The sequence below is a fragment of the Barbus barbus genome (genome assembly GCF_936440315.1).
Source record: "Barbus barbus genome assembly, chromosome: 7".
Classification (NCBI taxonomy): domain Eukaryota; kingdom Metazoa; phylum Chordata; class Actinopteri; order Cypriniformes; family Cyprinidae; genus Barbus; species Barbus barbus.
In genome coordinates this window covers 26,849,812-26,868,549 of record NC_136735.1, presented here as the reverse complement: position 1 = coordinate 26,868,549, position 18,738 = coordinate 26,849,812, and the positions used below count along the sequence as shown (strand labels likewise).

General features: G+C 35.1%; 1 protein-coding gene across 1 annotated transcript; it reads left to right on the top strand.

The window, feature by feature from the left end:
* The first annotated feature begins 8,398 nt into the window (after positions 1–8,398).
* Positions 8,399–16,927, top strand: LOC306873196 (5,6-dihydroxyindole-2-carboxylic acid oxidase-like). The gene is made up of 8 exons (XM_079422305.1): positions 8,399–8,478; positions 9,923–10,278; positions 10,386–10,708; positions 11,874–12,078; positions 13,298–13,465; positions 13,624–13,803; positions 13,944–14,093; positions 15,977–16,927. Exons 2-8 carry the CDS (start codon positions 9,924–9,926, stop codon positions 16,174–16,176), a joined length of 1,581 nt encoding a protein of 526 aa, XP_079278431.1. The 5' UTR covers positions 8,399–8,478; position 9,923; the 3' UTR covers positions 16,177–16,927.
* Positions 16,928–18,738: the final 1,811 nt, after the last annotated feature.

The window sequence follows — 18,738 nt, the reverse complement described above, 5'->3', positions numbered from 1 at the left end:
TCTTCTGGTGATAATGAGTTCTCTCTGGGGATGTATGCAAGACATTTTAAATGCTTTAGTAAGCTTGTTCATGTCAAAATCCAATCAAAAAATCTATGTAAGTTTCAAGTTCCTTTAGTACACTTGCTTTATTCGATAATCTGTTACACTTGGATGCAAGTCACAAAATGGAAGGAAAGATATATTGGTATTTATATTTCATTGCAATTTTAAAAAGTCCATTTAAAAAGTGCAATTTTAATAGATAGATAGATAGATAGATAGATAGATAGATAGATAGATAGATAGATAGATAGATAGATAGATAGATAGATAGATAGATAGATAGATAGATAGATAGATAGATAGATAGATAGATTCCAACTCATAAACTGAAATGTAGCCAATTTTACCTAAATCTGGTGCTATTCAAACTCACAGATAGAATGATGTGATGTGACCCTGCTGCACTTTAGCAGCTTGACAATGTTGACCTGGTCAAATTTGCTCTAAAGTATGAAGTTCTCTTCGCTGCTTTGCACAGATGATGCTCTCCCCTCCCCTGACCCTGAGCCAGCCCCACCAAGCCTGGGTGATGTGATTGATGCAGTGAAGGCAGCCTTTGAGCAGGCAGTGCAGATTTCGACAACTGGCTCTGTACGCGAGGCCTTGGAGCAGGTCGTAGGTGAACTCTCGCCACAGAAAACTCCAGAAGAGCAGTCACCAGAGGTAGAGACCGCAGTTGTTTATACAACAGAAGAAGCAGCTGAAGAGGAGGCAGTGGTGCTCACCGCAGGAGAACCAGATGCTCACATGTTAGAAACAAATGAACAGACATTTGAGGAACCAGCTCAAGAAGGTCTGACTCAAGATATTGAGCTTGCAGAGGAGATTCAAGGACTGATACCCCAGGACGAGTCATCAATTTCAGAGTCAGATGAGAAATCAGTTATAAAACCAGGAGAGTTGGTCCTTGAGGCAATAGATTCAGTGCAGGAACCAGAAGAATCAGTTTTGCCAGACCCTGAGATTGTTGAAGTGAGTGAACCAATGACTGAGGAAAGTCATGCAGATGAATCACCTGTCCAGATGTATCCTGATTCACAAAAAGAAAAACAATCAGAAAGAGGAGCTGCAGAAATGCAAGTGGTTGAAAATGAAGATGTAGAAGATCCAGAACAGGGATTCGTTGAGAAGAAGGCTCAGTTGTCTGAGATGGAAGAGAAAACTTCAAAGGGGGAAATAGAGAAAGTAGAGGTGACGATAAGTAGGGGACAAGTTAAACTACAAGGACAACAAGAAGAAGAATCTATGGAAAGGCAAGATACAGAATGGGATAAAGAATCAGAGCATAGTCAAGAGGAATGGCAGGCAGTAACGACACAGATGGGTCCAGATGGTGGTGTGGTTGATATGGATGAAGTAGAACATGAACAGGAAGAACAGGAAGTAGCGAAGACTGAAGAAGGTATGACTGAAGTTGAAGCAAGGCGAGAGGAGGTAGAGGCTGGATCTGAGGCACAGCTCCAGAAGGTTTCAAGAGAGGAGGAGGTTCATCCAACCGACAAAACAGTACTGGAGAAAACTCAACAGGAACCAGGTAATGAACTTATAATTAATGTGCATTTACCACCCAAGACAACTTTAAACCAATAAAAGTAATACATTTCAACCTCTAAATACTAAATTACAATTTTTACTTTCTGTTAGAGGAATACAATGTGGAATACAATTTTCTAGACCAGTTGTACATCACAGCAGCAAATTATTCAGTTAGCTATGGTTTTCCAATTGTGATGAGTTTCTCCCTCCAAACCTAATGCAATTAGACTTTCACTGTCTGATCTTTGCACTTACAATAATACAGCAAAGGAACAAAGCTGTCTAAGGGCATCCCTTCAGTTTATAACAGCGAAAAGACTCATAACATGTATCTCTGGAGATGTCTGGCTCCTTGGTGCACTCTGAGTCATCTATCCACCAATAATTACACAGTCACGCTGAAATATACTGAAATACACTGCTCACTCAGGCCGCACACGACGGGGATTTAGATGGTATCACTTTATTTCAATTCTGGGTTGAATAGTATTGTAGAATCTTCCTAAATAGAATAGAATAGAATAGAATAGAATAGAATAGAATAGAATAGAATAGAATATTGTGGCAAAATAGCAGTTGTTTTCTTTAATCAAAGGATAAGTATCTTTTGGGAGTATGGAGAATAATTAAGCCCACACAAACACCTGCAAACGCTAATAATATCTCCCTCTACATGAGGAAAAGGTAACCAAAACAAATTGAAAGAAATGAAAAACGAAATCTCCCGTCCGTGTCATTTTATAGCCTGATAGGTATTTGTACATAACATTTACACATACATTTTACTGTGTTTGGATCTGTGCTGAAACAATATGGCCATATTAACAGAATTTAAAGCAAAAAGGATTTACGAATCAGCTTTTTAAAATCTTTATATTGTAAATGTAATAGTATTCATATGTATTTGTACATAACGTACATATACATTATACATTTTTTGTATGTTTGAATACATGCAGAAATATTCATATACGCGTTGACATACATACATATGTATGCATACATATGTACAATTACCGTATAAATATATAGGTTATAACTCCACCCCTACCCAAACCTCAACAATTTAAAATGTACAGTAACAGACAGATAAATGTAAAGTGGCAATTCAATTATTTTGCATTTTTATCTATATATTTTACTATTATTACTATTATTATTATTAATTAAAAATAAATAAAATGCTAAAGTATAAATATAAGCACAAAGTGTGTATACACACACACACACACACACACACACTACACATCAATTAAAACGGTCAATTCAATATTCTATGAACCCAAAAGCATTCATAAACTTCTGTATGCCTCATGTACATATTATTCCAACAATATGTTAATAGCATTTTAGAATCTATACAAATATACAGAAATTTTTGTGTGTTAGAACCACACTCAATGAACAAAAATCCAGTACTATATTGAGTACTAATAAGATCGTGTTGCATTTTAAGATCTGCCTAAACGAGTGAGAGTGTGGTCTGTTTTGGTGTCTGTCCAAAGCTCCAGAGCCTAATTTCTAATGAACCACTGTCCTATATGTTTCTGCTCCTGCTGCTCCTGTGACCTACATACAGAAACACATTCATCCTGCTGAAACTAAGATACCCCTAAACCTTAATTCCCACACAACATGGACTTTACCCTCCAATCCTCCTAAAAGCACTACATGCTCCACTGAGTCAAATGGCCTCTGTCACAGTTGGTTGTGTTCAGATAAAGCAGACTTTCTTCATTTCTGTGCATGGGATAAATTTGTGTATCAAATGTGAATCTGTTATAATTAATTTAGTGATTTGAAGATGTTTTATGAGAGTAAGTACAGTATTTCACTCAAGTCTTTGTTAAAACCAGTCATTAGTTACTTACCAATATCTTTGGCCATTTATGTCTGGGAGAAAATGACCAACATTATAGAAAATGGCCTCACATACAATATATAGATAATAAAAGTAATTTTATCCACTGACAAACAAACGTCTCTTTGCAAAACCTTCTTGGTACCTATATTGAACTTTTTTATACCTAGTTGTTGTGTCTCACACATGTAAGTATATACTGTGAGAGCGTCATTTTAAAATTCCATACGTATCCTCCAGCTCCCATCTCATCTTTCTTCTGCAATTTTCACCACTCTGTTAAATGTCTCCACTATTTCACAACAGAGGTCACCGTGGATACTCAGGGATCAATTAAGTTGCAGGAGCCTGTTATTACGAAGTCTAAAGCAACAGGCGGTGAGGCTTTTAATGACATAAATTCCCTGTCATACCTTCAGTCGCCTGCTGTCTATGTAACACAATGAATGTGTGGAAACTTCTTCAGATTTTACAGGTAAAACACATGAGGCCAGTGATGTAAATGAGATTATCACCTCCAGAGACCCGAACAAGAACAATCAGGGTGTACCAGTGTTGATAAACACTGTTGAGGAGCTCCCACCAACACCAGTTCTCAAACTGAGGCTCGGAGATACTGATGCACCAGTAAAGGAACACGTTGACACTACACGTATGTCAACTACATAAATAGAATTTAAACACTCCAAAGTAAAATGTTGATTAAATAAACTTGCAAAAACTAGTTTTGCAAACACATAAAACCTCTCATCAATGTCGTTTGATAGTTTGATAGTCTTCATTTTTCAGTAACATCTGGATATATACTGAAACATGCTGCATTTGTATATTATATTATATTATATTATATTATTTGCCCATTACAGAGTGTATATTTACAGACAGCAAATTTACACGAATTTACAGGCTATTTACACTAACGCCGCCCAACAACGTGTGATTGGGCTAGTTAACACTACAAAAGATGCTAAACAAATATCAAGTCAAATAGTGTAGAGGGCAAAACACATACCAAGGTTTTTTTGACGCGATCGAAGCGAATTGGAATCCACCTTTTGCCAAATTCTTTTTTTTATCAGTATTCAAATCACATATCACATCGGAAAGGCATTTATGTTCAGTAAAAATTAAGGAAATAATCAAAAAGTTGAAAATTATGTATCGGATAGGGTTCGGTGTAGGGAGGGCTCTATTGTCCCAATAAGGTGGCATCCATTTAAAAATTTGAATTAAAATCAAATTTACACTTGTACGTTATTATGTACTATTAATACGTTATTATTGTGTACTGTTTTATAATGTACTACAATACTGAGGTGCAGATAATTGCTACTGTTTGCAATAAGTAGTATACTGTAAATAGCAGAAAATCCTGCTATTTTAACATAAATAGAATCTGTAAATAGAATCTATTGCTATTTGGACTTAGTGTCCATTATATTATATTATATTATATTGTATTATACTGTATTTAGACATTCTGATAACACGGTTGCAAAATCACAAATGTTATAAAAATAACTAGAAAATAAAAAAGCATATTATTTTGTTGTTTCCAGTCAGTATTTTCTTAAGGTCGAGCACCTGTCACTGACTATTTGTTTAAAAAAACATATTTTTAGAGAGTTTTACTATTTTGTACTCTATTCGGGGAAGGTGCCAGATGGTAGTCTCTATAGAGAGGCACACCTGTGCATTTCTCTTTTTTGATTTATTTAACTTTCTATATTTGACAGTACTTTCTCTTTCACGCTTCAGAAACCAAAGCCATAGGGCAGGAAGCATGGAAGATAGGAGCCATAGCAGCAGCTTTCTTTCTCATTCTGCAAACTGCTGTCACCATTGTCTACATTCTGAAGTGCAGGAGAAAGCCAAATAGGTTTGTGTGTGCTTTTTAAGACTATAAGGAGTTTTGAAAGGAGAAGTGGTTATTGGAACATCACTACAATAACTGAGATATATAATATATATACAATATAGACATACATCTATACAGAGTGTTAAGAAGTTCACTTTACGCACACACACACACACACACACACACACAGACAGAGAGAGAGAGATGATTTTATTAAAAGTGACCTACAGAACAAGACTCAAACCCACAAGTGAACTATGAACATTGGTTTAATGAAATTTAGTCCATGTCTGCTTTGAAGCCACCTATACCAATAAAAGATCTTGGGTTGGTGAGATTTTTATTATTTTTAAAGACTCTCTTATGCTCACCAAGACTAATTTTTTTTTAATCAAAATACTGTGAAAACAGTAATATTATGTTATTGTGTTATAATAATATTAATATTATATTATTATAATTAATATATTAATTTAATGTGTCCTTGCTGAATAAAAGTAAAAGTAAAAAACAATTAAAGTAAATAATATAATAATAACAGTAATTATAACAACAACAACAATAATAATAATAATAATAATAATTATTATTATTATTATTATTGTTAATAATAATAATAATAATAATAATTATTATTATTATTATTAATATCATCATTATTGACTCCAAACCTTTGAACAGTAGTGTATATTTGTGCTCCTAAAATGTTATGTATATTTCTATTACTTTTACAACATACTTTTGGCAGACAAATGCGGTTAAAGTTAACCAGTTGTCTTCTGGGAAAAAATATTGATGACGTACAGTACATTGCACTCATAGTCATAGCCATAGTCATAGTCATGTTTTTTCCCACAAAATGCTTCCTACAGCATCAAAAAAATTATATCTGAAAAGTGGGGGACACATTATAAGCCTTATTGTGACTCATGAATATTTTATGATGATGTAAGGTTTGCACTGTGGGTGAGTGTGTGGGAGAATGGGTTAAATTTAGAGATTTCTAAAAAATTATAATGATTGAATGAGAACCGTCCTCGTCCTAATACCACCTGCCTATGGCTCATGATAGATTCTGATACTGAAAGATCTAAAGTTAATATTCATATATGTTTGTTGGCAGCAGTGTGGCCTCAAAGAACCTGTGTGCTGGAGGAAACGGAGGCATAGAATGTGACGCAAACAACACAGATACCACCATTCCAGTCGATGAACAGTGAGTATATATGACCAAACACATACCCTGATTATAAGGAACATAAACACACACACAAACACACACACACACACATTCATATGCATTGTGACTGATTGTTTGTGCTTACAGAACTGCAATAGACGACCTTCCAGAGTACTCAGAGGTCCAGCAAGAGGACGTTGCTATGACAACCATCCCACTGGATTCCACAGAGAAGAATTCATCCTATGACCCCATAACCTCTGTTGTTTAGCATTGCTGACCTTAAGGAGTATGACTGTAGATGTGCAAGTGTGTGTGTAAATGACTGAGTGTCTGACTTTGTGAACATGGGTCTGTGTGTCTATATGTGTATTGAATGGTCTGGTTATCCTTGACAGCAAATGTCAAACTGTGTTGCTCTTCATACAGTAAAACGACCTGTTATTTGTGGAAAAAGCAGAGTACATATCATTTTTATGCTGGATTCTCATTAAAAATATATAAAGATTCATGGGAAAAAGATAAATGTACTTGAAAAGCAAAACTGCATAAAATATTAAGGCTTGTTTTCAGAGAATATATTTAGAATTTTGAGTTTTTTCTTGTTTAAAACATCTAACATGGTTTATGCTTAAAATGAATAAACAAAGTATTTGCCCATGTGGAAAGAGAAATAAACAAGTTTTATTAAATTACACAGTTTTGCTTCTCAAGTATATTTATCTTGTTTGGTTATTTTTCTGAAAAACAAGACTAAATACTTTTGAACAAACATATTGTCCCACATTCTATTTGAGATTTATGCATTTGAGTTGAATATCATTTTCCATCCATGTGGATTATAGTTTTAACAACAACAACAACAAAAAGCTAATTTAATGTGATGCATATTTTTCAGTCATACATAGATTAAACATGTAAGAAACAAGTAAGATTTATTTAATTATTATTTAGAAAGTTTATTTTTAATTATTTGCAAATACATTTTATTTAAATCATAAAAATCATAAAATCATATTTTCAAAATTCTCAAATTTCTTAGGATCCTCATACATCTGTTAATTGTGAAAACACTTTATTCAGTTAAAAGTATGAACATGGTTAAAATATGCTAGCTGTGGAACAATCGATATAGTTAAAATGGTTGAGACAGAAAGCAATTTGATTTATTGATGATAAAACTGGTTATAGTGTATTTCAAACACATTCAGTTTATTTGTATTATTACAATAACCTTTTGTTTCTTGATTCATTACTGTATAACTGGCAAATAGGGATCACATTAATTTATCATTTTGTTTATAAAACTACGCAATCTTAAAGGATGGAAATTTTCTATGCAATTCAAATACATTCATCTTAAATTTAGGCCTTAGTAATTTTTGGATTTTGATTTTCTGCTGTTTTGTATTGATGATGCAGAACAATAGTTACAATTCACATAAATTTATTGCATTTAACAATTTCCATTTACTTGTAAATGTATATCCAATTTTATAGGAATATGTTTAAAAAGAAAAACTTGTTATTTTAGGGATATACTAATTGAAATTTAAAGAGTTCAGAATTGAAAACAATTCAAATGTCTTTCTGTTTCCTGCACAGCTCTTTCATAACAGACTTGAGACACGTGTCTTTTCTTTAATAAATGGTCTGTTTCTATCCACTATTTTGCCTGTTATGAAAACAAAGACCACTGATCTATCAGACATTTGAAAAGGTCAAACCAAACAGACGCAAATGAAGAGCCACATTCATTGAAGAGAAAAGAAAGTTGTAGGTTGTGTTTTTACCCTTTCTGTCTCTCTCTCCTCTCTCTCTCTCTCTACTGGCTGCTGGTCACGGGATGGAGGGATCAGAGAGATGAGTGCAGTCAGGAGGGGTGTAAGTATAAAAGAGTTGGCCAGGGGGCAGCACAGGGGGGCACTACAGTACAGGAGAAAGACAGAGTGTGTGAGAGAAAGAGTGGGGCAGAAAAGAGAGAACGGATGATATAAGGTACATACTTTCATTTTATTCTTTATTCTTTACTTGTATCTTTTTTACTCTTTATATCAATGTATTGGTTGAAGACTGACGTAGTGACCCACTAGAACATGACATGGATGAATTGTTGTTTGATAAATCAGTTCAGAATTTATGATGAGCATAGATACGGGATCTTTTTGCCATCATAAGAGTCAAGATGACAAATCAATAAAGGAAATAATTTATTTGATTTTGTAAGAACCATTAAAACAAACCATGTGTGTGGGCTTGCTCTGGGGACATAACTAGTCAGCAAGTTAGACAGTTTGAGGTTGGGAAGTTGGAACAGTCTATATCCTTAGATGCTTCTAGAAGGCTGCTATACAACGGCAAGCCCATACTACTTCAAACAACTAAAAATAAATAAATACAATATTAAAGAGAGAGAGAGAGAGAGAGAGAGAGAGAAAATATGTTGCTTTCTATTGTTTCTCTTTGACAGGGTAATACATTTATCACATTTTTCAGAAGGAACGGATCTTACTGGGTACATTTTGCACTCACCTCAAATAATGCCCCCCCCCCCCCCCCCCCCCCCCCACTAACAGTTAGAACCAGAGTGGTTCTCATTTTCCTGAAGCAATCCATAGCACTTAATGGGGAAAGAATTTTCTCAATTCATGCTTAATTTTTCCAGTTAAACTGCAAAATTATATATATATATTGTTAATAATAATAATAATATAAATAATAAAATAAGTTTATGCATAAAACATAAAAAAGTGTTCCAACAAGATGAGAAAAATAATGAATTCAAATGAGTAAATCATTAATTCAAGATACATTTTCTGAAAAAGGTTTTAATATATAGATTCTGCATTTATTTTGTTATCTGATGTTTAGATAAAATATATCTATATAAATATAAATATATCAAATATATATATATATATTTTGTTTTAATAATATATAATAAAGTGTTCTAATGGAATAGTTTGCTAATATTACAAGTATAAACTGCAATGAAAAACAAAAAAGCTGATTTTTATGATTGATAGATATTGGCCATATTACATTTACATTTAGTCATTTAGCAGACGTTTTATCCAAAGCGACTTGCAAATGAGGACAATCGAAGCAATCAAAATCAACAAAAGAGCAATGATATGCAAGTGCTACGACAAGTCATTAGCCTAATGCAATACACATAGCACATGTGTTAACTTAAGTTTTACAATCTATGCACTTTTGGAGAGATATTTTAACCTACCAACATATTTTACTCAACCATGCTGCTCCAAACCTGTATGATTTACATTCTGCCTGGTATCTCATGTTGTGTTCCACAGATTAAATAAAGTTATACAGCTTTATAATGACATGCAGTAAATGATGACAGAATTATTATTTTTTTGGGTGATCTATCCCCGGTGAGCATATTTTAATGCATGTGGGCCCAAATATGTCTTTCCAGGATGTGGAAGTGTGTGTGTTTAGCGCTAATGTGCGTTGTGCTGACGCACGCTCAGTTCCCACGTCAGTGTGTGACACCAGAAGGTCTGCAGAGTGGCACCTGCTGCCCATCACCTACTGGACTGCCCAATGATGAGTGTGGATCCAGTACTGGGAGAGGTCAATGTGTGTCAATTGCTGCTGACCGCCGCCCACACGGGCCACAGTATCCTCACGATGGGCGGGATGATAGAGAACGATGGCCACTGAGGTTCTTTAACAGGACCTGCCAGTGTAACGGAAACTTCAGTGGATTTAACTGTGGGCAATGCCGACATGGCCTGACGGGGCCAAACTGTGATCAAAGAGCCACCGTGGGTGAGAACAGAAATACACACAATACAGATATGTACTGGAAATACATACAATATGTGATGTTTGTGTGCTTTGATTTCTTTCTTATCTGGGTTTGTGTGTGTCCTCAGTGCGACGTAATATCATGCAGATGTCTACAGATGAGAAAAGAGCCTTTGTGAACGCTCTGGACCAGGCTAAAAGAAGCCTCCATCCTGACCTGGTCATCTGTACCCGTCGCTATCAGGAGATTTTTGGTCCTGATGGAGCAAATGTACAGTGTGAGAACATCACCATTTATAATTACTTTGTCTGGACCCACTACTATTCGGTCAGTAAGACTTACATGGGTCCAGGCCAGCAGAGCTTTGGAGGTGTGGATTTCTCTCATGAAGGACCAGGATTTGTCACTTGGCACCGGTACCACCTGTTGCAACTGGAGAGAGACATGCAGGTGACCCAACACAGATAATGATAATTATACAGTGGGAAACAGAATTACAATACCTGTTAAATAATGTAATGTGATTCCAAAACCATATGACTTTCTTCTTCTATCAAAAACAGAGGGAGATAGTTTAAAGAATGCACTGGTTGCTCTTTTCCAGGCAAATGTAATGCAAGAGGATTGGAGATTTCAAGCTTCAAAAAAAGCTAAAAGTATCATAAAAGTTGTCATATGACTCATACCTTGTAAGACAAGTTTTCTGAAATCATACAGTAGTTTGTTTGTCAGACAAAATGGCAGATTTGGTGCTATGATTGGTCAGATTGCCTGTCAATCAAACTCCCAGTGAAGGGTCAATAGAGCCACTATTATGATGCTTTGACATTGTTTTTAAAGCTTGAAAGCTCCAGTAGAAAAAAAATAAAATAAAAATAAAATAAATATATTTGAAAAATTGACACTTATGACTGGTTTTGTGGTTCAGGGTCACATTTATATGAAAAATGACAGAAATTTCATTTTTGGGGAAATATTTATTTTAGTATGGAAGCCCATTTCTGCCACATAAGGGGAAAAAAAGTCATGCTTTGGTACATCATATGTCATAAAAAGTTATTATTATGACATATAAAAAGTATGGCATAATTATGTGGCATAATTATAACTTTTTTATGACAAAAAGTCAAAATTAGATTAAATATTTTGTCATAAATTATCACTTTTTATTATTTTGACATTGAGTATCTCAAAAATATCTCATTATTTCGACTTTTGTTATAATTATGATTGGCCAATTGATGATTTTCTTTTTTTTTATGTGGCAGAAATTTGGTTTAATCATTTAATTTATTGGTTTTATTTTTAATAAAAAAAACTAAAAAAAACTTAATATACTAAGAACTAATTTACTTGGGAACTAAGCTAAGACTTATTTTTCAGAGAATGTATGTTGACTTAAATTAAATGAAATTTTTTTACCTTATTTTTCCTTTTTCATTGTTTTAAGCACAATCCTCTAAAGTTTTGTTAGATGTATGCTTTATTCTGGAAAAATCTATTTGGCAAGTCTTATTATCTTGTGCAGTGAGCAGAAATTACCAACTATTCCCCATTGATAGAAGGATCAGCTAATGGGACAAGTTGGGATACACATGTGTGTCTGTGTGCACAGGACATGCTGGGGGACTCGTCGTTTGCCCTGCCGTACTGGAACTTTGCAATAGGAGGCAGCGAGTGTGATATCTGCACTGATGACCTGCTGGGAGCCAGAAGCAGCTTTGACACCAATGGCATCAGTTCCAACTCTGTGTTCTCTCAGTGGAGAGTCATCTGTGAGAGTGTGGAGGAGTATGAGACACTGGGGACCATCTGCAACAGTACGACACACTCAAACAACATACCAATAACACACACTGCCCTCTATACATCACACAAACACATGCACACAGAATACTGCAAAAACACACGTCTAATTTTGTGTCCTCTCCCTGGTGGGAGATCTGTGAGAGTGTGGGGGAGTGTGAGACATTGGAGACCATCTGCAACAATAAGACACACACACACATGCATTCCAAGACCTAAGACTGCTCACATGCTGTTTGAATTAATCCTTTGAGGCATTTCGAGAGCTCAGAAGAAAGATCAAACCTTATATGGGCAAAACGATTAGGATCATGTGATTGTATTTGCAAGTGACTCACGATTGCAGACAAAGTGAATAGTATAATATTCAATCTTATGATTGATTCTCACAGTCTGCGGGACTTCATAAAGAGATTTGGTTCATGGGTCAAAAACAAATGACAAAGTGTGAAAGACAAAAAAAACTAGGTATTCATTTTGATTTCATATAGTTATGAAAAACTTTTTCAACATTTTCAAGAAAACTTTAAATTGAATAACTCTAAAAATGTCATGTGGTGCAACCATCAAGTAAAATGTTATAACAAATATTTTCCTTACCCCATAAATACATGTGAGTGTAGACTAGTACTACTGTATTTTAATTAGTGAGATATTATTATAGTTTTTATCAATATTTTGAACCAGTTTAAATTTTTTTCAGTGTTTAATTTTAATTTCAATTTAAATGTTAAAATTTTATAGCTCACCAGCTTTTAAAATATTTGTCTATAAAGTTTTTATTCAGTACTATATAATTGTACTATAGACATTTTTAATTTCAGTTTTATGTTTAATTATTTTAGTTAGTTAAACAAGTTAAACTAAATTGAAATGAGAAATGTTGTCTTGGCAACTAGCTTAGATAACTACATTTTCTATTTTATTTTATTAGTTTATTTAGTTAACATTCATTTTATTTTAGGTAACAATTATAATTTTTGTATTTTTTTTGCAGTTTTAGTTAACTATATTCACCCTTTTTTTCAAAATTAAAATAATTTTAACAAATATTATAAATTAATAAAAGTCGCACCGCATGACACAATTTAACAACCTAAACAAATCTTACCATAAAAAAGTTATGTGATATTTACCCAGACACATTGCCTTTGACACACAGTTCTGATGGTCTTTAATGAAGATCTTTAATAATCAAAAGTTATTTACCTTCTCTGACTGGTGTGCATTCAGGTACAGAGACAAGTCCAATCAGAAGAAACCCTGCTGGTAATGTGGCCCGACCCATGGTTCAAAGATTACCAGAACCACAAGACATCCTCGACTGTCTAGAGCTGAACACTTTTGACACGCCACCATATTACTCGACTTCTTCTCAGAGCTTCAGAAACACTATTGAGGGTATGATACACTCACAACTGCAGATAACAGTACTTTTTAAAAAAGTTTTTTGAAAAATGTTTGGAGTCACAGACAAAGAGTCTAGCACACCAACCAACCACCTGCATAAACTCCTAAAAGCGAGGAGACTTTTAATTGGTGTTCTTGTGTGTCACTAGGTTACAGTGCTCCCCAAGGAAACTATGACCCAGTAGTGAGGAGTCTGCACAACCTGGCTCATTTGTTTCTCAATGGCACAGGTGGACAGACTCACCTGTCACCAAACGACCCCATCTTTGTCCTGCTTCACACATTCACTGATGCCATCTTTGATGAATGGCTTCAGAGACACACTGCTGGTAAACACACACGCACACACACACACACACACACACACACACACACGCACGGCCAAATAATGTACATACAGTACATACATAACCAAAATGAGTTTCATCTTTCAGCTGTTTTCTAACTAGTGTTCTCTGTACTTATGCAGCAGGCACAGTGGTCTATCCTGAGGAAAACGCTCCAATTGGGCACAACAGAGAGTTCAATATGGTTCCTTTTTGGCCACCAGTCAGAAATGCTGAAATGTTTGTCACTGCCCCAGAAAACCTGGGCTACACCTATGAGGTTCAGTGGCCAAGTGAGTAACACACATACATAAATCAATCAATAAAAAAATACACTTTAGAAAAATAGTTTGTCATTAATAGGTAACTATGCAGGGAGTAATACAGGACTAAAGAGTAGTTCTACAGTAACACATCAGCTACTACTATAAACTAATATGGAAACAAGATGAACTAATTTAGGACTGAGGTAATCAATAATGACTGAATGACATTGTCCTCATTACATACTAATAACTGACAAATTATAAAGAATTACCAATGAATTACTAATCACAACATTACCATCTGTCCGAGATTATGAGCAATTGTCTTTTTACTCTCATCGCGTTCATCAAATACATTAGTAAAGTGTTACCTAGCAACTCTTGAAGAACTTCTAGTGATCTATATTTAAAGAGAAAAAAAAGGTTCTTCTCTTTAAAATAATGGTTCAGATCATGTAGTTCATGCGGAGTGGAATTACTAATGCACTTTATGACCATTTATAGAGTAAAAAAAGACCATTTATTATGTCACAGACACGTTCATGTTGTGATTAGTAATTAATTCATAATTCTTTATAATTATGCATAGTTAATTATTAGTTTGCAAAGAGGCCAGTCTCACTCTGTAATTACAGATTACCTAATAAAGAACTCTCAGATCTAAATTTACTATTATTTACTGATTAATTATTCCTGCTCCATATTAATTTATAGTAGTAGCTGAAGTGTTAATGTAGCACTACTCATTAGTCCTGCATTACTTCCTGCAAGGTTACCTATTAATGATCGACTATTAGCCTACTCTGAAGTGTTCTTTCTGGAATGCTTTATTAGTTTAATTTATCTGAACTAACTTAAAGTTCCTTAATTGTTCTCCCAAAAATGAAGATGGTCATCATTTTCTTGCATCTTTTTTTCTGCTGCACAACACAAATGTAGATCATTTAATTAATAGCAAGCTGTGTGAATTGAGTCTAATGGAAGTACATTATGACTCACTTCAACACTTAATGAAGTACCCAAAAGTGCAAGCAAAAAAAAATCCATGTGATTCGTTCATCCTTTTTCAAGTGCTCTGTTCAGTTTAAATCATTTTTAACAAATAAAATTGCTGCAGAAGCCATTGATCTGCTGTGTGCAGTTCAGTAAGTGGAAGAAATGTTATCCTGCTTCTTCCGCCAGTGTCTGATCTTACTTTGGTCTTTTTTATAAAATAATTCTCTGGATATTTAACATGTAATTACATTATAGACTGTTGTGAATACATGTAGGGCAAGTGCAAAGTAGTGGTGTATAAGCCAAGCTATTAGGCAAATTGGGTTCCTGTATGCTATGCTAGTACATAAGCTAACAAAGACATTGATGGTCATTATAACATAGTCCATGTCGATCCATAACTATTATTTGTTTTGCCAGATTGGTGGCTAGTTTATATGAATTTGTAAGATCTCATTCATAAGTAATAGTAAAGTCTGCTTACTCCCCACTAGCGATTCTGTTTAGGGGTGGACCTTAATGTTGTTGTTTTTTAATATTAAAAAATCATACATTTTCTAATGAATCATTTCATAATAAATCACAACCTTGTAAAATAGACCTATTAATGCTTTCTCATGAGATTGGGTTGCATTTTGTAGGAATCATGCAAAAAGAAGTACCCATTAAAAGTTTTTTGTGCCAATGGGATCTCATTTTTAGGTAGTACCCAATTTGTCATGACACGGTTTATAGAATTTAGCAAACTGTTAAAGATGCATTTCTGCCACTTACTGGACTGGAGTGTGAAGTGCATACAGGAGAGCAATGGGGCCACCACAATCATAGTGTATGAATAAAAATTACCATTGACCTTTATAGATTTGTGGTTTGATTCCTATAAACACAAAATCTCTCTCTTTCTCCCTTGCCAGCTCGGTCATACACTATTTCAGAGATCATCACCATAGCCATTGTTGCCGTGGTGCTTGTTGCGGTTGTAGTGGGTGGAGTCATCGGGTGTGCTGTTCGGGCACGTTCTTACCGCTCAGCTGAGGGCCTGGAGCCACTGCTAGGGGAACAGTTCAGGCGTTACTCAGAGGATGAGCGACATGCTTCTCAGTCTGTGGTGTGATTGACAAACTCAAAAAAACACACATCTTAAATGTTTTTATTTTGTTGCACTGTGCATCCACACTGTAGGCCTACTGAAGGAGTCTGAATTATTAGCATTCAAAAGCATTGTAAAAGTTTTGTTGACACATGGGCTTAATTTATGACTATTTATTATCAGATTTTTCATGTCCAGTGAAACACTGAGAATGCAGTCATATGTGCCTATAAAACACATTTAATGTGTCATTTTAAGTTGATGCACTGCTTATGAATGCCCTATGGACACATGACTTAAGTTTATTGTACAGTGTGACATATTTTATATTACTCTTTATAAACTTTCAAAATTCAGTAAGGCTTGATTTTTTCGTGTACTTTCAATTTTATTTAAAAGTGCAACTGCAAAAGAGACATTACAAAGAGTTTCAACATGCATGAATATTACAAAAGAAAATTATAATTAAATTGTATATACTATACTGTATTAAATTATTATATATAACATACTAAATTGTTTTCCAGGGGGAAAAAAACTCATCCTGGTTACCATAAATTGAAAATAATATCCTGTGTCCATACACAGACATGTGACAAGGTTCATGTAATGCCATAATAGTGCTATGATTAATAATCATAATCCATCAGAACAAGTGTCCAAAATAAAAAGTATCCTATGGTAAAATAAAGTGTGAAAACTGCCAGACTCTCACAAATAATCTAGCATTTTTTTAACAAAACATACTTTTCTGTAATAATCATTCAATAATTAAAATAATAATTAAGAACTATGTTTTGTGTGTATGTGTGTGTATGTGTGTGTGTGTGTGTGCGTTTGCATTCTGTATAGAGTCTGTAAGAGCATTTTCATTTGCCAGAGATGAATTGGATGTTAAAGCGTGAGTTTATCCACTGTGATGCATGATTGTGATGCCAATGAAAACATTTGGAATGACAACTACCCTTGTGGCATCTATTAACATTTGATTTTCTGCTGATATTTAAAGGGCAATCAATCATGAAACATATTCGTCCCATTTCACCCTATGTCACCCTATTTACAAAGATATAACATAAAATAAAGTCTTTTTCTGAACTTTTTCATCCCTAGGGAGAGACAACAATGACCAAGTCAGCAAGCCATATCATGTCATCCATGCCACTGTTACTTAGTCAAATCCTGAGACAAAAAAGGAAAAACTTCACTGTATTTAATGGATACATTGAGTTTTCAGATCCCATCCCATCACCACCTTCATCAGGTCCCTCTGTACTGCTGCCCCCTAGTGGTCCAAAACGAACTGCATATTTAAATCTTAATTTTTTATTTACAGGTGCATCTCAAAAAATTAGAATATCGTGAAAAAGGTCAATATTTTTTGTCACTCATTTCAGAAAGTGAAACCCATATATTATATAGATTCATTACACATAGAGTGAAATATTTCAAGCCTTTAATTTTGATGATTATGGCTTACAGATAATGAAAACCCAAAATTCAGTGTCTCAGAAAATTAGAATATTACATAAGATCAATAAAAAAAGGATATTTTAAACAGAAATGCCAGGCTTTTGAAAAGTATGTTCATTTCTATGCACTCAATACTTGGTTGGGGCTCCTTTTGCATGAATTGCTGCCTCAATTCGGCATGGCATGGAGGCAATCAGCCTGTGGCACTGCTCAGGTGTAATGGAAGCCCAGGTTGCTTTGACAGCGGCCTTCAGGTCATCTGCATTGTTGGGTCTGGTGTCTCTCATCTTCCTCTTGAAAATACCCCATAGATTGTCTATGGGGTTCAGGTCAGGCGAGTTTGCTGGTCAATCAAGCACAGTAACACCATGGTCATTGAACCAGCTTTTGGTACCTTTGGCAGTGTGGGCAGGTGCCAAGTCCTGCTGGAAAATGAAATCAGCAGCTCTATAAAGCTTGTCAGCAGAAGGAAGCATGAAGTGCTCTAAAATTTCCTGGTAGATGGCTGCGTTGACTGTGGACTTCAGAAAACACAGTGGACCAACAACCAGCAGATGACATGGCAGCCCAAATCATCACTGACTGTGGAAACTTCACACTGGCAACATGGATTCTGTGCCTCTCCACTCTTCCTCCAGACTCTGGGACCTTGATTTCCAAATGAAATGCAAAATTTACTTTCATCTGAAAAAAGGACTTTGGACCACTGAGCAACAGTCCAGTTCTTTTTCTCCACAGCCCAGGTAAGACGCTTCTGACATTGTCTCTGTAGCCCTTTTCCTGAAGACGTCTGAGCGTGGTGACTCTTGATGCACTGACTCCAGCTTCAGTCCACTCCATGTGAAGTTCTCCCAAGTGTTTGAATCAGCTTTGCTTGACAGTATTCTCAAGCTTGCGGTCATCCCTGTTGCTTGTGCACCTTTTCCTACCCAAATTCGTCCTTCCAGTCAACTTTGTATTTAATATGCTTTGATACAGCACTCTGTAAACAGTCACACCCTTCAGTAATGACCCTCTGTGACTTACCCTCTTTGTGGAGGGCGTCAATGTTCATCTTCTGGATCATTGCCAAGTCAGCAGTCTTCTCCATTATTGTGGTTTCAAAGAACAAGA

Excerpts from the sequence above, each read along its gene's own strand:
- LOC306873196 (XM_079422305.1), top strand. The coding sequence starts at position 9,924 with ATGTGGAAGTGTGTGTGTTTAGCGCTAATGTGCGTTGTGCTGACGCAC. Across the intron at positions 10,279-10,385 it reads TGATCAAAGAGCCACCGTGG|TGCGACGTAATATCATGCAG; the intron begins GTGAGAACAGAA and ends GTGTGTCCTCAG. Across the intron at positions 14,094-15,976 it reads CTATGAGGTTCAGTGGCCAA|CTCGGTCATACACTATTTCA; the intron begins GTGAGTAACACA and ends CTCCCTTGCCAG.